This window comes from Alosa alosa, chromosome 3, assembly GCF_017589495.1.
Source record: "Alosa alosa isolate M-15738 ecotype Scorff River chromosome 3, AALO_Geno_1.1, whole genome shotgun sequence".
NCBI classification, from domain to species: Eukaryota; Metazoa; Chordata; class Actinopteri; order Clupeiformes; family Clupeidae; genus Alosa; species Alosa alosa.
In genome coordinates, this window is record NC_063191.1 from 6,155,311 (window position 1) to 6,177,584 (window position 22,274).

General features: G+C 41.4%; 4 protein-coding genes across 7 annotated transcripts; all 4 read left to right on the plus strand.

Moving 5' to 3' along the window:
* LOC125292292 (E3 ubiquitin-protein ligase TRIM39-like) lies at window positions 1-2,759 on the plus strand. Its single transcript, XM_048239509.1, has 4 exons — window positions 1-399; window positions 1,723-1,818; window positions 1,967-2,197; window positions 2,751-2,759. Exons 1-4 carry the CDS (start codon window positions 1-3, stop codon window positions 2,757-2,759), a joined length of 735 nt encoding a protein of 244 aa, XP_048095466.1.
* Window positions 2,760-2,957: 198 nt separating this feature from the next.
* Window positions 2,958-4,702, plus strand: LOC125292595 (E3 ubiquitin-protein ligase TRIM39-like). The gene is made up of 3 exons (XM_048239974.1): window positions 2,958-2,974; window positions 3,062-3,180; window positions 3,966-4,702. The coding sequence occupies exon 3, from the start codon at window positions 4,103-4,105 to the stop codon at window positions 4,499-4,501; it is 399 nt and encodes a 132-aa protein (XP_048095931.1). The 5' UTR covers window positions 2,958-2,974; window positions 3,062-3,180; window positions 3,966-4,102; the 3' UTR covers window positions 4,502-4,702.
* A 4,231-nt stretch (window positions 4,703-8,933) lies between these two features.
* On the plus strand, window positions 8,934-16,226 carry LOC125292199 (E3 ubiquitin-protein ligase TRIM35-like). 3 transcript variants are annotated; one of them, XM_048239402.1, is made up of 6 exons: window positions 8,934-9,952; window positions 12,696-12,791; window positions 12,989-13,219; window positions 14,274-14,296; window positions 14,382-14,500; window positions 15,219-16,226. In XM_048239402.1, exons 1-6 carry the CDS (start codon window positions 9,620-9,622, stop codon window positions 15,479-15,481), a joined length of 1,065 nt encoding a protein of 354 aa, XP_048095359.1. In that variant the 5' UTR covers window positions 8,934-9,619; the 3' UTR covers window positions 15,482-16,226. The 3 variants fall into 3 exon arrangements, with proteins under 3 accessions (XP_048095359.1, XP_048095360.1, XP_048095361.1); XM_048239403.1 differs by having other exon boundaries at window positions 12,995-13,219; XM_048239404.1 differs by lacking the exon at window positions 8,934-9,952 and adding an exon at window positions 11,861-12,291.
* Window positions 16,227-19,540: 3,314 nt separating this feature from the next.
* Window positions 19,541-21,683, plus strand: LOC125292201 (E3 ubiquitin-protein ligase TRIM17-like). Of its 2 annotated transcripts, none has more exons than XM_048239406.1 (2): window positions 19,541-20,166; window positions 21,419-21,683. In XM_048239406.1, the coding sequence occupies exons 1-2, from the start codon at window positions 19,771-19,773 to the stop codon at window positions 21,425-21,427; spliced, it is 405 nt and encodes a 134-aa protein (XP_048095363.1). In that variant the 5' UTR covers window positions 19,541-19,770; the 3' UTR covers window positions 21,428-21,683. The 2 variants fall into 2 exon arrangements, with proteins under 2 accessions (XP_048095363.1, XP_048095364.1); XM_048239407.1 differs by having other exon boundaries at window positions 21,422-21,683.
* Window positions 21,684-22,274: the final 591 nt, after the last annotated feature.

Here is a 22,274-nt window from a genome sequence, read left to right on the forward strand (position 1 = left end):
ATGGGTACAAAATACGAAGAGGATTTCTGCTGCATCGTGTGCAATGACATCTTTAAGGACCCTGTGCTCCTGACATGCAGCCACACTGTGTGTGAACACTGCCTAAAGGACTTCTGGGAGGACATCGGGGCGCATAAGTGTCCAGTCTGCAGGAGGAGGTCATCGAAGGATCAGCTTCTACCAAACCTGGTCTTGAAGAACCTGTGTGAGACGTTCTGGCAGGAGAGAAGTCAGAAACCTCAAGCAGGGTGCTGGGCGCTCTGTAAAGAGCACAGCGAGCAGCTCAAGTTCTACTGTGTGGAGCATGACTTCCCCGTGTGTGTCGTGTGCCAGTTCGACAGTAAACACACGTGCCACACAATCAAACCACGAAACAAGTTTGAACCGTTTGACCTTAAGGTGAGCAATATTCATACTCTTTGACATTCTGCTAGCGTCATTTCCTCTTGACAGAAAGTGCAGGCACTGCACTCTGAAAACAAAACCACGTGGTTGTATTTGTTAATTGAAAATGTCATAGATTTTGATGAGCTATATCAAATGGCTGAAGTGTTACAGTTTGAAGTTGATGGCAGCTCCACTGAGTGAAGGACCCCCTACAAACTACCAGCTGTCTCAGAAAAATGACCCAGAAAACCAGCAGAACTGGAATCTTTCATTACATATTAATTTGACTTTCACAAGCTGATCTATGACTCATATGGCATCTATCTACTTGCCTGTTCTGTCTCGAGTTCAGATTATTTGTCGCTGCTTGTCTGTTCCTTGTCTCTGCTCTGCGCTGGGATTGTGCATTGTTTATTCAGGGGGAAATTGGCTGAGCACAACACACTTTTTTACAGCAATGCCCTGACAACAACACAGGGTATAAAAACACAAAGTTAGAAATTAAAAGACAGAAAATCATAATTATGTCAGAGGTAAAAAAAACAGTAAATAACAATAAAATGATTTAGGATCAGATCAAGAGCACTGAGCCACAGCCACATCAGTAAACTCTTAAATTGGTTAACTGACACAAATACGTTTATTTTCAGAACATCTTGAATTCCATGTTTAGCTAAAAAAAAGCTAAAAGACAATTTATCAAACTCTGATCTAATATGAGGGATTTCTAGAGAAATATGTTTGTGACTGGGAGTTATGACAGATAGATTTATACTTCTAGGGCTAGGAGGCCGTGCACACCACACATTTAGCTCAACTTCTTATTGCTACATGTTCAAAACAGCAGAATAAATGCTACATATTAATAATATTTGTACAACTATTCACCCGTAGCAATATTGGGATTTAAAGTTCTACTTTAATCTGGTCTGATGCATTCCATTTAAAAGTATTGCTCAACACTGCTATGGACCCTTTCAAGAGAGTTCTATTATCAGCATCATAGTTGGCCCCACAAGACTTCCTTTTTAACATTCCATATGTTATCTTAATGCAGAGGAAGTAGATTGGGGCCCAAATAGAACGTTCAAGCATTGTTTTTGTTTTTATTGATGAAAGGGTCTATTGGCCGGCTTTAACAAAATCTTTTATTAATTAACTTCAGTCTCGCGCTGCCCTCTTTGTGATCTAGGTCTGGCCACAGTGCGCCGCATGCGCTCCTGTTAGCTGGGAGATTCCGTTCTCAAACTTGGGCCCTAAAGGTTTTAGTGGTTACTGCGCACGCGAGGTGTGACATCACTGCATTGAGCTCCATATGATTTGTTTTACTTCAAGGAGGAACTGAAGTTGTGTCTAGGGCGACTAAAGACCAAACTGGAAGACCTTGAAGAAGCACAACTCGCTGGAGACGAAACCACACACTGCATTACGGTGAGATTGACATCAGATTGGCATCAGTCTTATGAATAGAGATTCTTTCTATGCCAAGCACTCAAAGAAGTAAACCATGCAGGCTCTAGGCTCGGGCCATACACATCCAGCAGCTGATCAGCAGTAATAGGCCTGTTTGCTGTTGCAGGCTCGGGCCATACACATCGAGAAGCTGATCACGGAGGAGTTTGAGCACCTCCACCGGTTCCTGCGGGACGAGGAGAAGGTCCGGCTGGCCATCGTGAGGCAGGAGAAGGAGGAGAAGCTGCAGATGTTATGGGAGATGAGCAGCCGCATAAGGAGGAAGATGACCTGTATAAACGACACTATCAAAGCCATACAAAGGAAATTGGAAGCAGATGGGGTCACAAACCTGAAGGTAAACCATTTTTGCCTTTCATATCACACACACAGACAGGGATCACATTTGGCTAGGATGGCCATTTATCGAACCAGCAGTAAGGCAACCACAGACAATGATAAGGGGCAACACGAGGATAGTCTCAACAGCACATGTAACACACAACAAGGGTAGTCATATACATCAACACGGGGATAAACACATAGGTACAACCAAAGACACTAAACACGCTAACAAGTACACAACATGGTAAACGCAAATACAACTGCAATAACCAACATTTTCACATTCTATCATTCACTCATTAGACATTTATAACCACCGACGCCAATATATATATATATATATATATATATAAAAACAGCACATGTTGTCCCTGAGCTCCGTAACAACATCTCTAATAAATAAATAATAATCAGAGAAATACTTGGCCTCTTAGCTAACTAGCACACCAAATAGCATAGCTTTACTACTTCCGCCGCCTCACCAGAAGTTTTACACATTTTCTTCTTTACAACAATACACCACAGAACAACTTGTGAATATACTGTGTATATATGTACATGAACAGTGCCTATAGAAAATCATCATACCCCTTTGAAATAGTTACTTTATTTGTCATACAGCCTGAAATCAAAATCAAAATCTTTTCCAGTTTTATTTACAAATGTAGCTGTACAACATCAAAATAATTTTGATTTTGTAAACCTAAATATTAAGTGTAACCTGGAATTATGACCATGATATAGTGCAATGTCTTCATTTTTTACAGGATTACCAGAAAAACGTTGAAATGTAAGTGATTAATCTCCTGTCTCTCTCTCTGCTCTGTGGTTCTGAACCCAAAGCCACAGCAGCACTGACTCCTGAATGTCATTCCAGAACCGATTGCAAACTGCAGGAGCCAGAAAAAGTTTCAGAAATTCTGCTCAATGAGACGAAACACCTGGACAAACTGAAGTGCGAAGTCATAAAGCAGTTGAGAGAGACTGATGAGAAGCGTGCGTATACACACACACACACACACACACACACACACTGCACCTTTTTGTTGCTGTCATTTTCTACAACTCTGTTTCCCAAAACGTTGGGACACTGTAAGTTATTTGCCCAAATTTTCAATCAAACATGTAACTGAGAACAGTGCAAAGACAACATATCATTTGTTGAAACAAAGCAATTATATTATGCCATTAGCACATTTTCAAAAATGCCAGCATCATTACTCCTGAGAGGCTGCATCTCTGTTACCAATAACCATACTATAATTAGTTATGAAATGTTTTTCCCTGTGTTTTCTTTAGCATTACACAACTTTTATTCACCTATTCACATACACAGATCATCAACATGATATGGACCTCTCTCTATCCCTCTCTCTCTCTTTCCTCTTACTCAGGATGTACCCCCTCTCTCTCTCTCATTCCCCCTTTCTTACTCAGGATGTACCCCCCCCAACATGATATGGACCTCTCTCTCTCATTCCCCCTTTCTTACTCAGGATGTACCCCCCCTATCTCTCTCATTCCCCCTTTCTTACTCAGGATGTACCCCCCTCTCTCTCATTCCCCCTTTCTTACTCAGGATGTACCCCCCCCTCTCTCTCGCCCTCTCTTTTCCCCTTTCCTTTTACTCTGGATGTGCTGTAAAAGTCTACTGTAACTGTAACAGACACATATATATATTTACCATAATTATTAGCAGATGTCTTCTATTCTAATTCTATTCTATTATTATTTTAGATCTGGTTCTAGATTCCATGTTCATGTGTTCTTTCTCCCCACAGCTGCTTTGACTCTAGACCACAACACTGCACACCCAGATCTGGTCCTGTCTGAGGATCTGACCACTGTGACATTCGTTGAAAATAACCCACAGAGGTATGACTTGTACCACAGTGTGCTGGGCTCTGTGGGCTTTGACATGGGCACTCACTGCTGGGATGTGGAGGTTGGGGACTATCCACGCTGGATTCTGGGCGTGATGGCGGAGTCTGCTAAGAGGAAGGGAGACTTCACCCCCATGAGTGGACGCTGGTTTATGTGGCGTAACGATGACGAGTACGCTGCACGCTCTACGCCGACCCCCTCCACTTTCCTTAAGGTGGAGCAGAAGCCGCAGAGAGTCCGAGTGCAGCTGGACTGGAACGGAGGAGAATTGTCATTCTTTGATGCGGATACTTTTGGACATATACACACTCTCAAAGACACTTTCAAGGAGAAAGTGTACCCATACTTTAACACAGTCTTTACTTTGAAGGTCCTGCAAGTAGATTCAGGGTGGATGACAGCAGAAGACACGGGGTGGACCCCAATACCGTAATTTCCTGCCTATAGACCGCAACAGTCCCGTCCACTGCCGATTCCGGAGTATAAGCCATCGTAACCGTCCATGGTAGACTTAAAACCAGCTATGACATGACTAAGCGATTGTACATGCAAAATCCTAACAGGTAAAAGCAGAACCTTTGATTGGTAGAGACAGGCGTAGATTTGCGTGGGGACCGAAGGACGTGTCCACACCAATGTCAAATTACGACTGAAATGTCCCCACCAATATTCAGGTTGAAATGGGGGGAAAAGTGCTCACATGCGCTACACAAAGAGTTAAATCATTTCTCACTTCAGTGCTGCAGATCATCTCGTACAGATCTTGTAATGTGCAGTAGCCTATAAGGGTAAATTGCGCTGATTTGAAGTTACCTATAATAACTACAAGTGAGCCGCAGTCTCCTGCGCAGCATGCAGCGCTTCATCTTTACTTCACTACAAGCATGAAGTGCGTCCAAATTCACCCATTCTTCTCTGTTGAACTCCTAGAGTAGGCTACTCATCACACATGTGTCACATGAAAGAGCCTTTTCTCAGCTTTTAAACGGTGCTATAGCCACTATTTGCTGTGATAAACAGTTTTGCAAGAAAAATAACTTCAAGAGATGTAATAATTATTCTCTCATGCCCATCTCCACATCCATTAGCCTCCGGTGGAATATCGTAGGTAGGGCTACACACTCTTCACACAACACATGACAAACCATATATAAACCTTACCGAACACAAAGGTGTAATGCATTCCCGTGTATAGTTAGCTGTTCCAGAGTAATCCGGTTTTGAAATAAATTGTAGCAAAATTCAACATCTTTCGGCTTTAAGCATTTCTTAAAACTGAGCTATGCTTACTAGCCTGGCTAGCGCCACCACTTCTCAATGAGACGTGGTCTGGGAACCAAACGTTCATTTTCTCGTATTTGAAAAAAATGCCCAGATCCGTTTATTGGGTGCCATGGATGTCTATCAAATGCGTCTGTGCATAGCTCATCATCGTCTTGCTTTCCCCCCTGTTCTGTGATTGGTTCCCTATCTCAGGCGAAAATTTGCTCCATGGTCTCCAGGCTGCCTTAGCAGCGTGAATCAAATCGCGCACAAGGCAGCATGGGAACACCCAGGCTATATGCTTACATCACCTAGATATCTGTAAATATTAGAATCAGGGAATATACAGGCAGCTCACGGTTAAGAGTTTGTCAATGTAGCCTTAATGATTTCCTTTCACAAAATGCTAAGCATGCATGTGTTTAAGTTTGTTAAAACTGAGCTGTGCTTAAATGGGTCAATGCATGATTTAATAACAGACCAAATAGAAAATATGCATGCATGTAGCCGAAACGCGTTGGAGTTTTTTAGAAGGTTAACTTGACCAAGCCATGATAATAAAGGCTTTTTAACTTTTTCGATAGAGAGTGCCTTGGAGTTTCTTGATTCTTGGCATTTAGTTTCCCATCCAAAGAGCACCTCTGACTTAACCAAACTTTAGAGTCCAAGAAGCGCTCCTCTACCCCCATTCTTTGTTGAATCGCAAAGCAGCATTGCCGTTTTTCTCTCCAGCTTTTGTAAATATTTCATGAATATCTTATGAAGTCTACATCAAATGTCACTTTACTATACAAGTTGTGAAGTATTCTTAATCACTGAGTTTAACACTGGGAGGTAAACTAGTCTACATTCAGCTGACCCGTGTTTTGTGTAACCTGGAACGGTTGGACATTCCCAGTAGCAGAAGATGAGAAATAATCTGCAAAGGTTACATCATAAAACAAATACATTTTTATGAAACAAAAATGATTTGATTGACCATGTTCTGTCTTTTTGGCACTGGAGTAGCCCATTGACTCAGATCTCAGATGTGACGTGATCAGGTAAGAGGTTTGGAACAAAAACGGCAATGCTGCTTTGCGATTGTTGGACTTTTATTTTGACAAGTTGTCGTCGTTCTGTCTTCCATATTCATGAAAGGTCTCATGAAACAGTCATGAATGCTTTATGTGCAGTTTATGACAGCTGCTATGAATGTGTTATGAACTCACCCATCAAGTAAAGTGTTACCAACATTTTAATCATTTTATATGTCTATAGTGGCTGGTGAAAGAGTTGAGTGACTTTTCCTTATTTTCCGGGGGCGGGCGGGGTAGTGGGTAGTGTCCCCACCAAAGCTTAGACCAAACCTACGCCCTTGGGTAGAGATCGCTGTTGCCATGGAAATATTTATGCCACTGTTCCTGCGCCTGACTTCTCGCTACTCGCTGGAAAGATGGATACCAAGGCTGTCAGAACCGATGTGTGGCTGTCCGATAAAAACTGTTTTTCTCATCTTGAAAGTTCAATTTACTCAATGGAAATGGTATAGTTAGTCATCTTCTTGTGTGAGATTAAAATAGAAGCATTTAGAGTAGTTCTTCACTCCAAAATTAAAATATGTAGGGCCTACACAGTCTTGTATTTTTTTTCTTTTTTTGCTCAAAATGATGTTGTATGATTATGAGTCATGTCGCAGCTGGTTAGCCTAAGGCATGGTTTAAAACTCTTTATATATTTTTCCAGACGTAAATTGGAGAAATTAATGGGAAACTTACTTCTGGAAACTAAGCTCTCTTGGAGGAGGGGTGGGACTGTTGCGCTCTATTAACCCAGGTTTATTCATTGGTTTCGCACAATGTCTTCAGCTATGAGGTTAATACACAGGGGCAGACTATATGTGGGAACGCATATCTTCTCTTTATGATTAAAGCACAATCTGATTCATTGGGTTATTGGGCACCAGAGCTAGTGAGCGGAGCTGAGCGGTGCGAATACCCCGCTCCTCGCTCAGGTGGCTGTTCACTCGGCCGCTCCTCTGCTCAAATTCACGTCAGGCCACTCCGCTCAATTTTGCTCCCCGCTCCACTTCAACATCGTCCCGCTCCAGTGAAATCGTTCCACATTCACTCCAATTTAAAAGAGGAAGAAATAATCTACAAGCCGAATTGTCACCGTAGAAAACTTAAATCCCAAAGAACTAAGAGTTCGCTCATAGAACATTTATTTTAAAAGACAATGCAACATGCAACAACGAACAAGCTTGGCAACATCAATACACATAAGCCTAGAACTAAAAGTATAAGTGGGATTAATTGCCTAAAGAATTAGCATCCAAGTTTTACTTCAGCCTCACTTGATGAAGCATATTCAGATTGCTCACGTTTTTCTTTGCTCTCCTTAGCACACTCATGTTTCCGCGAAATGTGTCCTCTTAGGTTTCAAAATGAATCTTTACTCATTGGAACAGTGTCACCACCACATGGTTGTTCTTGCTCTACATTGTTAGTATCTAGTTCTGAAACATATTTAGCAAACTCCATCCCCATCAACAAACTTACTATGGCCAGTATCTGAAATTTAACGGTGTTGGTTTCATTAGGAAGACATGAATTCTGGGTAGATTTGAGCATGCCTCAGACTCGTGGATTGAGCGGTATCGGAGCGAGATTGGAGAGGAACAGAGCGGCCGCTCCGGGCCTCCGGCCTTTAAATTAAAAAGTAATCCGCGCTCCAATTCCATCCGCTCCGCTCTTTGCTCGCACTCCGTTCACTTGCTTTGTTGGGCACTGGGGTTAATATACAGGTGTGGTGGATAATACATGCGTGATACACGTTTTTTTTTCATAAAGCACTGTCATTTTCAAACAGAATTTTTATACAGAATGCATACAAATACACAGGAAATTACTTAACAGAGTAGGACTGATAGGCCTCACTGGGCTGCTGGAAAGGGTGTGGGGGTAGCTTACCTTTTGGAATGGGTGTTGATCAATATAGGTTTAGTCATTTTTATTATTACAGTGCATGAAAATTGTTATCACATTCAAGTTTTCTAAAATCTGTTGATTTGGCACGGAAAGACCCCTCAAATCTACATTTTGTTTATATGATTTTAACAAGACTTTGATCATTCAAAAAAAGTAAGTTTGGACCGGATACCTGTTGTCAGTTTTTTGGAATATTGTTGGGCGAAGAAAACTAATCATCTAAGAGAGACCAAATACAGTACAGTGTTCAACCTGGTACCAGAGATTCTTACTGTAAAATCTAAGTCTTCCATCTGAAAAACTGGGGGCTCATAAACTCTTCAAATGTGCTATTTTATTTCACCAAGCCAAATTTTGGAAGAAGTTTAAGTAGGCCTACCATTCTTATACTTGAGCTACACACCTGACATTCCATGTCTGGATGCTATTAGTAACAGATATTGACTGTAGAAAGGTGAGGTGAGATAGTTTTCCAGATATTGCTGTTTAAAAATGGCTTTTCAGAGTATGATGCCAAAAAATGCCCTTCATACACCTCATTTAATATTTTTTAATGAGAAAACTATTAACAGTAGAGACTTAATATTTTGAATTTTTCTTATTATATGTATTTTTACTAATATTCTGAGATGGTCAGGTGGGTGAAGGGAGACTAAATGACTCCATGTCATTAATACCGCCATAGAAATGTCATAGCCCTACTTGCTGCTTACCTTCACTTTCAATGATAGCAGCTGAACTAGGCCTACTGACATAATGACATGAAAGACGTGATTCATAGCTCAGAACCCGTTGCCACGGTCTTATTTTTGCAGTGGTCATTATAGCAAAGATCCTTGATTACTGACCAAGATAGAGCAACGGAATTTGTTCGCTCCGCTTCAACACTGTCTGATTATAGGCTACAAAATTATTGTTATATAGGCCCCATTCTTACCATAAAAGGATATTGGCATTTATATGCCGATAAATAGATCAGAATTTTACGTTGGTTGCCTGTGATTGATGTAGGCTATTTAAATTCACTTCACCAGAGAGATCTCGTCCGAGTCGCTATCTTGACATAGCTTTCCCCCTCGGAGTCCTCAAACTTGGACCCGAAATCCCCGCCTTCTCTGTTCGCTGAATGAGGAAGTTTACATAGAGCCTGGGCGTGTCTGTAGGACTTTGCCAGTTATCAGACGCGCACTCTTTCAGTAAACAGAAGTCAGAGGTAAACAATGAAGCGAGTGTAAAGGTCATATTGAAGGCTAAACCGAGAGACTTGTCAAAGCGAAGTTAGAAACTGCTATCCAGACAGACTTTTCACTGGAGAGAAAATGGCTTCAGCATTAGATGACGATTTATTCTGTGTTGTGTGCCATGACGTCTTTAAGAACCCTGTTGTACTTTCATGCAATCACATCTTCTGTAAAGTCTGTCTGCAGAAGTTCTGGAAGAGCAAAAAATCCAGAGAATGTCCACTCTGCAGGAGGAGGTCATCGAGAGAACGCCCTCTTTCAAATCCGGTCTTCTTAGGGGAGTTCTGCAGTCGTCGGCATAGTGAGAAACTGAAGTTCTTCTGTGTGGATGATAAACAGCCTGTGTGTGTGGTGTGTCGAGACTCAAGAGAACACACCAACCACACGTTCCAGGAAGCAGCTGACCTAAAGGTGAGACATATTCCATGAAGGTCTACAATTATTTCATACTTGGAACAAAAAAACTCCACGCAGGGTTTCGTTTGGGCTGCCTCCGCTGTTTGTGTCCAGTTTTCTGAGCCTGGGTAGACTACTGAGACTGGATTGTGCTGTGTAGGCCCCACTGACAGAATTGCCAACCAGTGGCTGTGAAGAGATGATTGCTGACTACAATTTTTTTATGGACTTGACCCCCAAATGTTAATACCTGTCCTTGCCTACAAGTATTTTAAGTGGCTATACTGAGAAGGTGATGCTTTTTAAGTGGGTATACTGCGTAGTCCTGCGTATAACATAGACTACACCACTGGTTGTTATATTACAAAATGGGACAGATATCTCTGTTTTCCAGACTTTTCCAGATCTGTCAGGAGAAGTGATGGGTGTCTGTAAAAATACAAAATATCATGGTCACTACTACATTACAGATCAATTATCTGATGATGATGATGCAGACAGTGTTGCATATGCCTAAGCTAACATACAGTATTCATAAGAAAATTCCACATGAGCACAGTTGTCATGTTATGGACTAAGTTTAAAAGGCAACGTAGAATCTTAAATGACTACCGGTATATGTAATGCAAAATCTTATAAATGACTATATGAGGATATCACTCAAGAAACCCAGGCGCTTTAGTGCAAGTGGCCTGTTCTGTAATGTGTGGGTCAGCACCTTCCAGGCATTGTTGAGAAGTTTGATGTACAAATGAATTTGTCACCTGAACGTCTACCCAGAACAACATTGTTATGCTGTAATATAACAGAGGTCGGTTCGTTTGCCGCTCACGGGCCTCGAACCTGCCACCTCAACACACACCGGCATGGGAGTCGAATGCTCTAACCACTGAGCTAAAAGCCTAGGCTTCCAACTCAGCGGTTAGAAGCATTCTTAAGGTGTGAGTATGGAAGAATATTAAACTCAAATGTTTTGTACGTGTGTATCACGTTTTGAAACTGTAGAAATTATTTGTAACTGTAAAAATGACCTGTACAAGTAATTGTCAATATTACAAATATGCCCTACACTTACAAATCTATTCTACAGGTACGGATCGGTTTTACAACTACAAATCATCCTACAGTTGAAAATATTTTACAATTACAAATATGTTCTACAATTACAAATCAATATTCTACGCACAAAGCTGTCATACAGATACAAATCTTTTCTATAGGTGCACAGACTTTTGCACCACCTTAGGGATGTGAAGTGTCTCATATGTATGATGTGTGTGTGTGTATCAGGATTTGTAACTGTAAAACTGTAACTGTGATTTGTGATTTAACATAAAAATAACACGAACGATTTAAAGTATTACTCATACAGTATGTCCTTCACTTACAAATATATTCCACAGGTACTAAACCTTCCACAGTTGCTGTCTTTAAATTACGAAGCTATTCTGCCATTACAAATCTCTGCCGCTCGCACAAGTAAATTTTCTGCAAGTACTTTTGAGACTGTTCTGGCACTTCCTGTAGAATAGCCAATGGTGATGCTCAGGTTTGGCTAGCCAATCAGGAATCTAAGTTCACTAACTAATTACAGAGCCAGGAGTGAACCAACGTGGGTGGGTTGTGTTGGTGGTGTATTGTGCTTGCGCTGTGCACGTAAACTCCATCATGGTCTAAACTCTAGAGCATTGGTTCCCAAAGACTGGGTCGCGACCCACAGGTGGGTCGTAGGAGATTTTATTTGGGTCGCCAGCATAGCCTAGTGACAATTTATGTTGTGTAATACCTCTAGCTTATACCTTATATAGCTTAGGAAAGCTAACAGCTTTCTATTAGGATCTAGTTTGTTAACTACCACAGTCACGAGTTGGGTCGCGATAGTCTGTCATTTTTAAAAAGTGGGTCCCCAGAAAAAAAGTTTGGGAAACACTGCTCTAGAGAATCTGTGATGCTGTCATGATTACTGAAACTTCTCTCTTTAGTCCATTGATCTGTTAACTTAGCTCACTCTCGCATCTCAAGCGTACCATCCACATCATATTGTGTTGTTTTCTGGGCGAAATTATGTCCTTTTTTTCTCCCAATAGCTGGCCAGTGTCATGCAATGTGAGATTCTAGAGCGCTACGCGTCGTATTTTCTAGCCAGTAATCCATCTTGCGCGTAGCGCTCTAGAATCTTTGGTTACACTCACCTCCCTAAATCCTCACTCCCATGATCCAGGTCTAGGCACCACTGTAACAGAGGTCAGTTTGTCCGCCGCTCGCGGTACTCGAACCCGCCACCTCAACACACACCAGCATGGCTGTCGAATGCTCTAACCACAGAGCTAAAAGCCCAGGCTTCCAACTCAGAGGTTAGAGGTGTTCTTAAGGTTAGGGGTGTGAGGATTTACACGGGCAACTAGCATGCTAGCTCAGTTCGCCTCCGTTACACTGGCAAATCTTAGGGTTAGTGCCATTTGATACAAGTCATCACTGTGTTTGTTTTCCTTTTTAATGTATGTTCTGTCTGTGTTGCTGTATCTGTAATCTGTCTGCAAGTTGATGATGATGATCTTGTTTTATTCTTCGAAAATCAACTGAATTGAATTCACACACAGTAATCATGAATAACACCATAATCATATTGCAACCAAGAGTCACAATTTGCATGCGCACACACACACACACACACACACACACACACACACACACACACACACACACACACAACCATCACCACCACACAGAAGGTCATCAGAGTTTTTCTTCATTTCAGGTGGGAATGAAGATTAGCATAGAGTTCTTAAAGAAGAAGCTAAAGATCTTTGAAGAAGCAAAAACCACCCGAGACCAAACAGCAGAAGACATTAAGGTGAAAGTTAAGGTTCATATAAGTATCAGATATAACTAAAACATTCATTTAAATGGAACACAAATAGCCAGGATGAATGTTATGTTAGGCCCTCTCAGGTCCTAAGGTAAAATTGAGACTATGCAAAATGGATTGATAGTTTTACATTACCATCTGTGTGGATTCTTTAATCAATAAGAAGAAATAATAATTCCCAGACTCAGGCCCAACACACAGAGAAGCAGATCCATGAGGAGTTTGAGAAGCTTCACCAGTTTCTACGAGATGAAGAGGCAGCCAGGATAGCTGCACTGCGGGAGGAAGAGGAGTGGAGGGGTCGGGTGATGAAGGAGGAGATTGAAAAGATGAGCAGAGAGATCTCATTTCTTTCAGACACAATCAGAGCCATAGAGGAGGAGATGGGAGCTGATGATGTCACATTCTTGCAGGTAAAAAGATTCACCTCAAGATTCACCTTTGATGATGAATATTATTTTATCACATACCTGCTGGTAGAGTATGAGCCAAGAGCCCTAAAATGAGGTTTGCAGTACCATTTAGGAGAGCAGAGGTTCAGCATACTGTATTTCTCTGTGAGTACAATTATGTATCTCTGGAGCACATATCTGGTCATGATGGGACCATGGCTGTGGCAGCTTTTGTGATTTTCAGTATTAGTACTGAGAGTACTGAAGCCATGACATGGTGTTGCCAAGGTAGCAATTTCACTAATCTAAACAAATCAATCTAACCATAGATGTGATTATAGCGGTGGCTTTCGTTATCTATTTAAATGATTCTACAACGTTTCTATGGCGTTAGTATAATTTTTTAACGCTATAGGAATCACATAGTACAACACATATTCATACCAACATTGATTGAGTTTTATTTTAGCATGGGTTTCCTCCGTAAAAAAGAGACCAGCATTTTAACTTCACAGCCTATGGTTTAACTTCACAGCCTATAGTTTATACGTCTGTAAAAAATTCACAAACATGTCTTGATTTTACTTTTGAGGCAAAAAATGTCACTCTTGAAACCTGGCAAAGTTACCGGTAATCATTCAGCTTGAATGGGAGGTCAAGTAAATGAAAGCTACGGCAACCAAGTTTATGCAGAAATTATTTCTTTAAAAACAGACAGAGAGCGAGAGAGAGAGAGAGAGAAAGAGAGAGAGACAGATAATAGACATGCACCAAATATTGAATTTAGAACAGCACTGTGGCTTATTGTGGCATATGTGCCTTAATTAAACTCATATAACAAGTTTTATCAACTGGAGTCTTTGTTAATGCAACATTACATTTGGTTGATGTGACTTGAAATTACATTATTTGCATGTTGTGTGTGGTTATAAATTACATTATCTACTGTATATGTTGTGCATGGTTATAAATTACATTAGCTATATGTTGTGTATGATTCTAATGTCAGATGCAATAGCTAATCAGGTAATCATTGTAGGCAATATCTAATATTTATCTATTTGTTACTACACAGAACTACAAGAGCCCAGTGGAAAGGTGAGTGATCTGCCTTCTGTCTCTCTCTTCTCTGTGGTTCTGAACCCAAACCCACAGCAGCACTGACTCCTGAATGTTATTCCAGAGCCCAGTGCACACTGCAGGATCCAGAGAGGGTTTCAGGAGTTCTGATCAATGTGGCAAAGCACCTGGACAACCTGAAGTTCAGTGTCTGGGAGAAGATGAGGAAGATTGTTCAGTGCAGTAAGAATTTTTGTCTCAAACACACACACACAGACACACACACACACACACACACACACACACATACAGAGAAGTCACTGGTGGTGACTGGGATAGCCCAGTACACTTCTCACATGAACGTTCTCCTCAAGTGAAGGATGGAATTAAAGAGGATTTCAGGCAATTTTTCACATAAATCTCCGTTTCTCGAGGTTTCTGTCGGTACAGAAAAAAAAAAATGTTCATGTGCTCCCAGAGTGTAGCGCTGTAACTGCCTGGCTGCTTTAAAGTCACGTTTGTTTGTGTTTAGATAAATTCACTTGTTCAAAGCATCGTTAACCAAGCATGGGTAGCCTACTGGATGGTACAGTGTAGGCCCTACTGGCAGAATTGGCAGCTAGTGGCCGTGAGGAGATGATTGCTAAAGACATTTTTTTATGGACTTGATATCGTGTCCAATTGCCGACTGCACCTTGAAGTCCCTACAGACTTTAACAGACAGATATAGAAATGTATTCACTTACACCCTACACTACATTACCCTACACTAAGTTACCATAATTATGAGCAGGCAAATTAATTCATGTTTTCAGAATTTAGTCTCATCTTTAATAATAGTGACACTGTGTGTGTGTGTGTGTGTGTGTGTGTGTGTGTGTGTGTGTGTGTGTATGTGTATTGATCATCATCATAATGTCGGGCTGTGTTCAGCTCATGTGTGTGTCCTTTCTCTCTGTAGCTCCTGTGACTCTGGATCCCCTAAGTGCCCACCCAGATCTCCTCCTGTCTGAGGATCTGACTAGTGTGAGATATATGAGTAAGAATATATTTAGGTTTGATAAGTATCACAGTGTGGTGGGCTCTGAGGGCTTCAATACAGGGACTCACTGCTGGGATGTGGAGGTTGGAGATTGCCCAAGGTGGACTGTGGGTGTGATGATGAGTTTTGCCCAAAAATGTGGAGACTATGTCACTTTGAATGGACGCTTGTACATGTGGTAAAAGGATGGCCATTATGGAGTAGGACATTCAGGCACCCAAACGCCCTACACTCTCCTTAAAGTGCAGCAGAAACTCCAGAGGATCAGAGTGCAGCTGGACTGTGACAGAGAAGAGCTGTCATTCTATGACCTTGATAATAACACACACCTACACACTCTCTCTAGACTCTGCGCACCTACACACCATTTTTCCAGATACCACGAGAAAGCGTTTCCATACTTTAATCTGGGCTGTGTTAACTCCTCTCTGAGGATCCTACCAGTGAGTCCTCAGCACTGATGGAGCTGATGGTGTCTCTGACTGGACTCTCATAAGGCCAGTAGGTGTGATGATGAGAGGGGAGGTCAGATAGGACAAGAGGTCAGGAGGTCACATAGGTCAGGAGGTCACATAGGACAGGAGGGGGTCAGGAGGTCAGATAGGGCCAGGTGATGAATATTGTGGATGTGTCTTGTTGAACTGTCTGGAATGAGTGATATGGGCCTTTGTTGTAGTGGTGAACAGGGTTTAGTTATATTAGATTATGAGTGAATAGTAGGTTAGAGTTCTCAACGGGCCTGAAAATTACAACCCGACCCGACCCGGCCCGTGGCTTTTAAAGCCCGGACCCGATGTAACCCAACACATCAACATGAATTATCTGCCCCAACCCGGCCCACGGCCCGACCTAAAACATACGTTTTGACTGTTAAACCCTGACTTTATTTACGTGAAGATTCAACACATTAGCGTGACAATTTACTTAAAACGGTGATTTTCTCCTCTTCTGGCATATTGTGACAGGAGAACCATGCCAACTTTGGATGCGGTTATCTTAGCGATACTTTTTGCAATACCCTCGATATACATATAGTTGGAAAGCTTAGTTTATGGCCGTTTATGTGTGGTAAATTTTACCACAGCGACTGGTTTTGCCTTGCAGGGTCACATATTTCATCAGCACCTTGCATTTTGAGCATTGCGCATAACCTTTAGAATTACCATCAGAATCCAGCACCACTCCAAACACTTTCCAGACCTCTGATTTTCTAGTAGCGACGGCGGCAAGTTTACTTTTCACCAACTCCATCCTCTTCTCCAGGCCAAAGGCTGCACGCAGCGGCGTCAGGTCTGCCCCTCACCATGATGCACGTTGCGCGCAGCAGCCAGATTTTCTTTACGGTGAACAGCAGCAATGATTAATAAAAAAAAAAAATTCACTGAGCGGAAAAGATTAAGCCCGAGGTCCGACCCGACCCGATTTGCTTATATTTTCGTCCCGAACCCGGCCCGAATCCGCGGGTCCCTTCGGGTTTGTCGGGCCGACCCGACCTGTTGAGAACTCTAGTAGAGGTGTGTTTTGTAAAGAAGTCTAGTGGGGTCTCTCACCCATGTGTGTCCAGTGCTGAGAGTCCTGCTGCTCTAGACTAGGGGTGTAACGATTACCGGTATAATGGCAAACCGCGATAAAAATGTTGACGATAATAATTACCGTTTTCATTTCAAATATCATGATTATCACTCTTGATTACCGCGGTGTGGAAACCGTTTAATCCTTCCCAGCTTCATCCGAGCCTGCTTTTGACATACAGTAGGCCTGGTACAATGGAACAAAACTGGTACCCTACTGATTCTGTTGTCTAATTGATGGTTTTAACTACGATTCGGATTAGGCTACACCTGATTTTGAAAGGCGGAACTTTTTCACCGCAAAATGTGCACTGTATCATGTAGCCACTCTGCGTCTTTTTATGTTCGCGTCCACATTAAATCCATTCCACTTACGTTATGAGGAGAATACAGTAGCCTAAAGTTTTATTTTGAAACTTTGCTTACTTTGGTCTCACTCATTGCATCCAAATAACAGCAATAGCAAACTCCAAGTCATGGTAGGGTAAGTTAAGCTATAAGCACATAGCCAATTAAACATGAAGAAAAAAGTGAACGGGACACTTTTTGAAACTATTTCAGCTTGTGTAGGCCTATCAGTGCTTTCTGAACATATTGAACACACTTTTAGAAATACCATGATAATACCGAAAACCGTGATAATTTTGGTCACTATAACCGTGAGGTTAAATTTTCAGACCGTTACATCCCTACTCTAGATCATCTGTAGTTTGGTCACCCATGTGTGTCCAGTGCTGAGAGTCCTACTGCTCTAGATCATCTGTAGTTTGGTCACCCATGTGTGTCCAGTGCTGAGAGTCCTGCTGCTCTAGATCATCTGTAGTTTGTCCCTCAGGTCTGAACAAGGATAACAAGACCCATTAGCTGTGGAACATAGAAACATATTATTAAGTATTAGAAGCCTAGGATTAATGGTTCAGTTTTGTTGGGTTCCAGCACATATTGGAATTAGAGAAAATGAAAAGGCAGATGTATTAGCCAAAAAGGCACTAAAAAATAAAGAAATAGAAATCAATGTTCCAATAGGGAAAGGAGAAGCAAAAACTAAAATTAAATCTGAAATAATAAAGAGACGGCAACAGGTATGGGACGCTGAACCTAAGGCTAGACACTATTACAACAATCAGAAAAACATTGGAGGAAAAAGAATGAATATGCAAAATAGAAAAGAGGAAATAGTGTACACAAGATTAAGAATGGGACATACAGGATTGAATTCAACACCTAAACTAGTAGGAAAAAGTGATGGTTTATGTACAGAGTGTCAAACACAGGAAGATGTGGATCATGTTTTATTTAGATTTAGAATGTACAGAGAGCAGAAACAAATATGGCAAGAATTAGATGAGCATATTGATGATATTCTTGGGGAACAAGGAATGCAAAGAGACATAATTAGAGCCTTATTTACCTTCCTGAAAGACACTGAGTTAATGAAAAGAATATTTTTTTTGTCTATTTGTTAGTTTCTGTTTTGTTATTATTTATTATCTCTAGATTTATTTTACATCTTTCTGATTGAGTAGCCACTCCTGAACAGTAGGTGGTGGTATACAACAATTAAATGATGTAATCTGCCAATAAACGAAAGAAGAAGAAGAAGAAGAGTGTGTTTGCAGGTCAGTTTTGTACTTCTACCGAACATTGCTATTGAACTTTTGTTTTATTTTGGTCAGAAGTGATTTAAAACCACAAAACTTTCAGTGTCCCGCCGGCGGGACGGTTACCCCCCTCCCCCACCTCCCCCCAACATTCTAAATCAATTGTATGCACCATATTGCTATGTAGCACAGTCATGTTCTACACCATTTCAAAGCTTTGAGTCTTGGGAATCCAAAAATGACAACTTTTTTCATTTACAATCTGTATAGTGCTTTATATTCTCAGATTAATCTTATTATGTCTCAATTAAATTTGATGCAAAATGCCCCCCCCTTCCGCTTTTGGTACCCTGACTTCTGGCTGCAGTGTAGCTGCAGCACAATAAGTAGATGCAACATATTGGGTACTGAAATATTCACAAGAATCCATAGAAATTGAATCTTCATGTTGTGTTATCCAATATTAATTGTACAGATGTATAGTCTATCTTATACACACTCATTGAACCAACAAAGTAAATGCAAAAATAGAGACATTTTTGTAATCATTACATATTTAGTGTAGTCATTCCATATCAGAACCCCTGAAGTATAATCCAAATACAAACATGAAACCTCAAAGTGTTACCTTTCATTTGAGACCAGGATTATCCTTCTACACAAAGGGGTTCATGTGCAGTAAGCATTTGATTGTCAGTATGCATTTTGGATAACAAAAAGTCCTATGGGGAGTATCCATAGGCATTTTCCATAGGCATTTTATTTTAAACGCATGGGCATACCTTGGCAAATAATAGTCTAAAGCACTCATATTTTCATTCTATATTGATCTACTTTTGCACACAACTTCACAAGACCTGGTGCTAGGGCTCAGTTGTGTTTCTAAGGGATATCAAGAGACCTAGAGGGCTAAAATGTGGTCAGTTCAGAGATGCTTGTAATCCGGCAGAAAGAAAAAACTATATTTTAGCCTCTGTAACTCTTAGTGAGTACATCACACATTTATTTTGACTGTTTCCTACGAAAACTAGAGGTTCTCAGCTTTCTATAGAGGTCCAACATTTGATGGTAGGCCCCAGAAGAGGTGGGAACAATGCCCTTGTAAATAGGCACAGTGCAATTTCAGGCAAAAACTTGAAATTCTTTTTGAGAGTTATGCTGTTTTAAGAACTTGGCCTAAAGTCTTACATTCTACAAAATCATCACGGATGGATTCTACTAAATGAAAAGGCAAATCTAGGCACTTGTTAAAGTGAAAGTAGAAACATTTGACCACACCACAGATTTGTACAGGAGGAAATGGCTTCAAAATTAGAGGAGGATCTCTCCTGTCCTGTGTGCTGTGATGTCTTCAAGGATCCTGTTTTCCTGTCCTGCAGTCACAGCATCTGTAAAGCCTGTCTGCAGCAGTTCTGGGAGAGCAAAGGATCCAGAGAATGTCCTGTCTGCAGGATGAAGTCATCAAAGGATTTCCCCCTCCCAAATCTGGTTTTAATGAACCTGTGTGAGACCTTCTTACAGGAGAGAAGTCAGAGAGCTTCAGCAGGGTCTGGGGAGTTCTGCAGTCTACACAGTGAGAAACTCAAGCTCTTCTGTCTGGACGATAAACAGCCTGTGCGTGTGGTGTGTCAGGCTTCAAAGAAACACACCAACCACAAGTTCCAACCTGTAGATGAGGCAGCAGCTGACCTTAAGGTGGGTGATATTCACAATGCATAACAATGATGTCATGCTAAATAACTCAAAACTAGAGTTAACTACAAACCAAGTTCTTGTCCCAGAAAGTAACTGTAATGTTGATCTCACACCAGTAGATGGTACTGTTTTCTGTCTAGATTGTTACTGAGCTTAAATAAAAATTCTATATTCCACTTCAACCTCCTAACATTTGACAGACATAATGAAAATATAAAAAGATAATTGCTGTTTTTCTGATTTGTACTTATTTTTCTGATGTATACTAATGACATAGGTGAGTAATGCAACTACTTGTAACGCACATGAGTATAAAACTATTTTTTAAAGGAACGACCATTTTCCATATCCATATACCACAAATCGGCACCACATCTGCAGAGAGAGAACACCTCTAGGAAGATACTGAGGTGCTAGCTGCCTCGGATAAAAAATAAAGGCTACCCCAGGGTCTAGTGGGCATGTAATAGGCTACCCCAAGGTCTAATGGGCATGTAGTAGGCTACCCCAGGGTCTAGTGGGCATGTACTGTACAGTAGTAGGCTACCCCGGGTAGTGGGCGTGTAGTAGGCTACCCCAGGGTCTAGTGAGCATGTAGTAGGCTACCCCAGGGTCTAGTGGGCATGTAATAGGCTACCCCAAGGTCTAATGGGCATGTAGTAGGCTACCCCAGGGTCTAGTGGGCATGCAATAGGCTACCCCAGGGTCTAGTGGGCATGTAGTAGGCTACCCCAGGGTCTAATGGGCATGTAATAGGCTACCCCAGGGTCTAGTGGGCATGTAGTAGGCTACCCCAGGGTCTAATGGGCATGTAGTAGGCTACCCCAGGGTCTAGTGGGCATGCAATAGGCTACCCCAGGGTCTAATGGGCATGTAGTAGGCTACCCCAGGGTCTAATGGGCATGTAACAGGGCAGCTACATGTTTGGAGTTTAGATACCTCAGTGAGAGGGGTGAATGAGTGAAATGATGCACCCTTAGCATGGAGAGGTAGGTTGTGAGTGCTTGGTTCAGAGAACTGACTGCTGATGGCTGATACCTTGTCAGTGAAGAAGGAAGTGAATATGTCAGCTATGAGGTTGGTACTTTGTGGATGATTTAGTAGAGTTTTGAAGGTGGAAAATAGTTTTTGCTGTGAATCTTATCATTGTAAAAAGCCTTCTTTGCAGCAGTGATGCTGGATGAGAAGGACAGTAATGACCGGTATCTTGAAAGATCGGTAGGTGTGTTAGTTTTGTGTCTTTTCTTCTCAGCAGCTCTGAGGCCAGTGCACAGACTTCAGAGGGTATCGTCCAACCAGGTGTGTGCAGGGTGAGCAGGGTGTCCAGCCATCAACAGAATCGCCCGATTGTCCAGCAGGACGGTAAATTACAACCACAAATTTTGACCGGAGCTGTTACAGTGATGGCATGATATTCAAAGGAGTCCTATTTGTGTGATGCTAACAGTGTAGTGTATTTCCATTGGTTGGAAATGTGCAGTTTATTTAAAGCAACACCAAAGAGTTTTTTATACCTTAAAATAATGTTTCCAAAATCGTTTCAGTCGTTCATCAACTTGTAACAGGGTGAACGGCACTTCTGCATTTGCTTCGCGGCCCTCTATCGGCTATAACCGCACTATGTAAGTTTGCCAGATCAGGTAGCGGATCTGTAGTTCAATGGAATGAGACATAAGAAACTACAAATATGACTTGCATCTGATGTCGCAATACATCGTAGGCTACTTTTTTTTATAAATCATGCAACATATTCTACCTTGTGTGTGGACATCGTTATTTGCAAAGCCGGTGCTGGATAAACAAATAGCATGCGTGCGACAGAGGAAAAGTTCTTTGGTGTTGCTTTAATGTGTCCATTGTGAGATGGGGAAATGGAGAGAGAATATAGGTGGAGTGAGGGCTAGATAGTGCGAGTAGCCTGGACAAACCATATAATGCCTACAGGCAATTCTTATGATGATTAGCCCACTGAACCTGCTTCACCTAATTAAAAAAGTGCTGTTGCCGTATTGACTATTTTGAATTTTCCGGCATAACTTAAAAATACCAAATGGAAAGTAACTTTAACTTGAGTACATTGTAAGTAATTGTACTTTTACTTGAGTGTA

Coding starts and splice junctions, on each gene's coding strand:
- LOC125292595 (XM_048239974.1), top strand. CDS start 4,103: ATGGGCACTCACTGCTGGGATGTGGAGGTTGGGGACTATCCACGCTGG.
- LOC125292199 (XM_048239402.1), top strand. CDS start 9,620: ATGGCTTCAGCATTAGATGACGATTTATTCTGTGTTGTGTGCCATGAC. Junction 13,220..14,273: donor ATGATGTCACATTCTTGCAG/GTAAAAAGATTC, acceptor GTTACTACACAG/AACTACAAGAGCCCAGTGGA. Junction 14,501..15,218: donor GAGGAAGATTGTTCAGTGCA/GTAAGAATTTTT, acceptor TTCTCTCTGTAG/CTCCTGTGACTCTGGATCCC.
- LOC125292292 (XM_048239509.1), top strand. CDS start 1: ATGGGTACAAAATACGAAGAGGATTTCTGCTGCATCGTGTGCAATGAC. Junction 400..1,722: donor TTGAACCGTTTGACCTTAAG/GTGAGCAATATT, acceptor TTTTACTTCAAG/GAGGAACTGAAGTTGTGTCT. Junction 1,819..1,966: donor AAACCACACACTGCATTACG/GTGAGATTGACA, acceptor TTGCTGTTGCAG/GCTCGGGCCATACACATCGA.
- LOC125292201 (XM_048239406.1), top strand. CDS start 19,771: ATGGCTTCAAAATTAGAGGAGGATCTCTCCTGTCCTGTGTGCTGTGAT.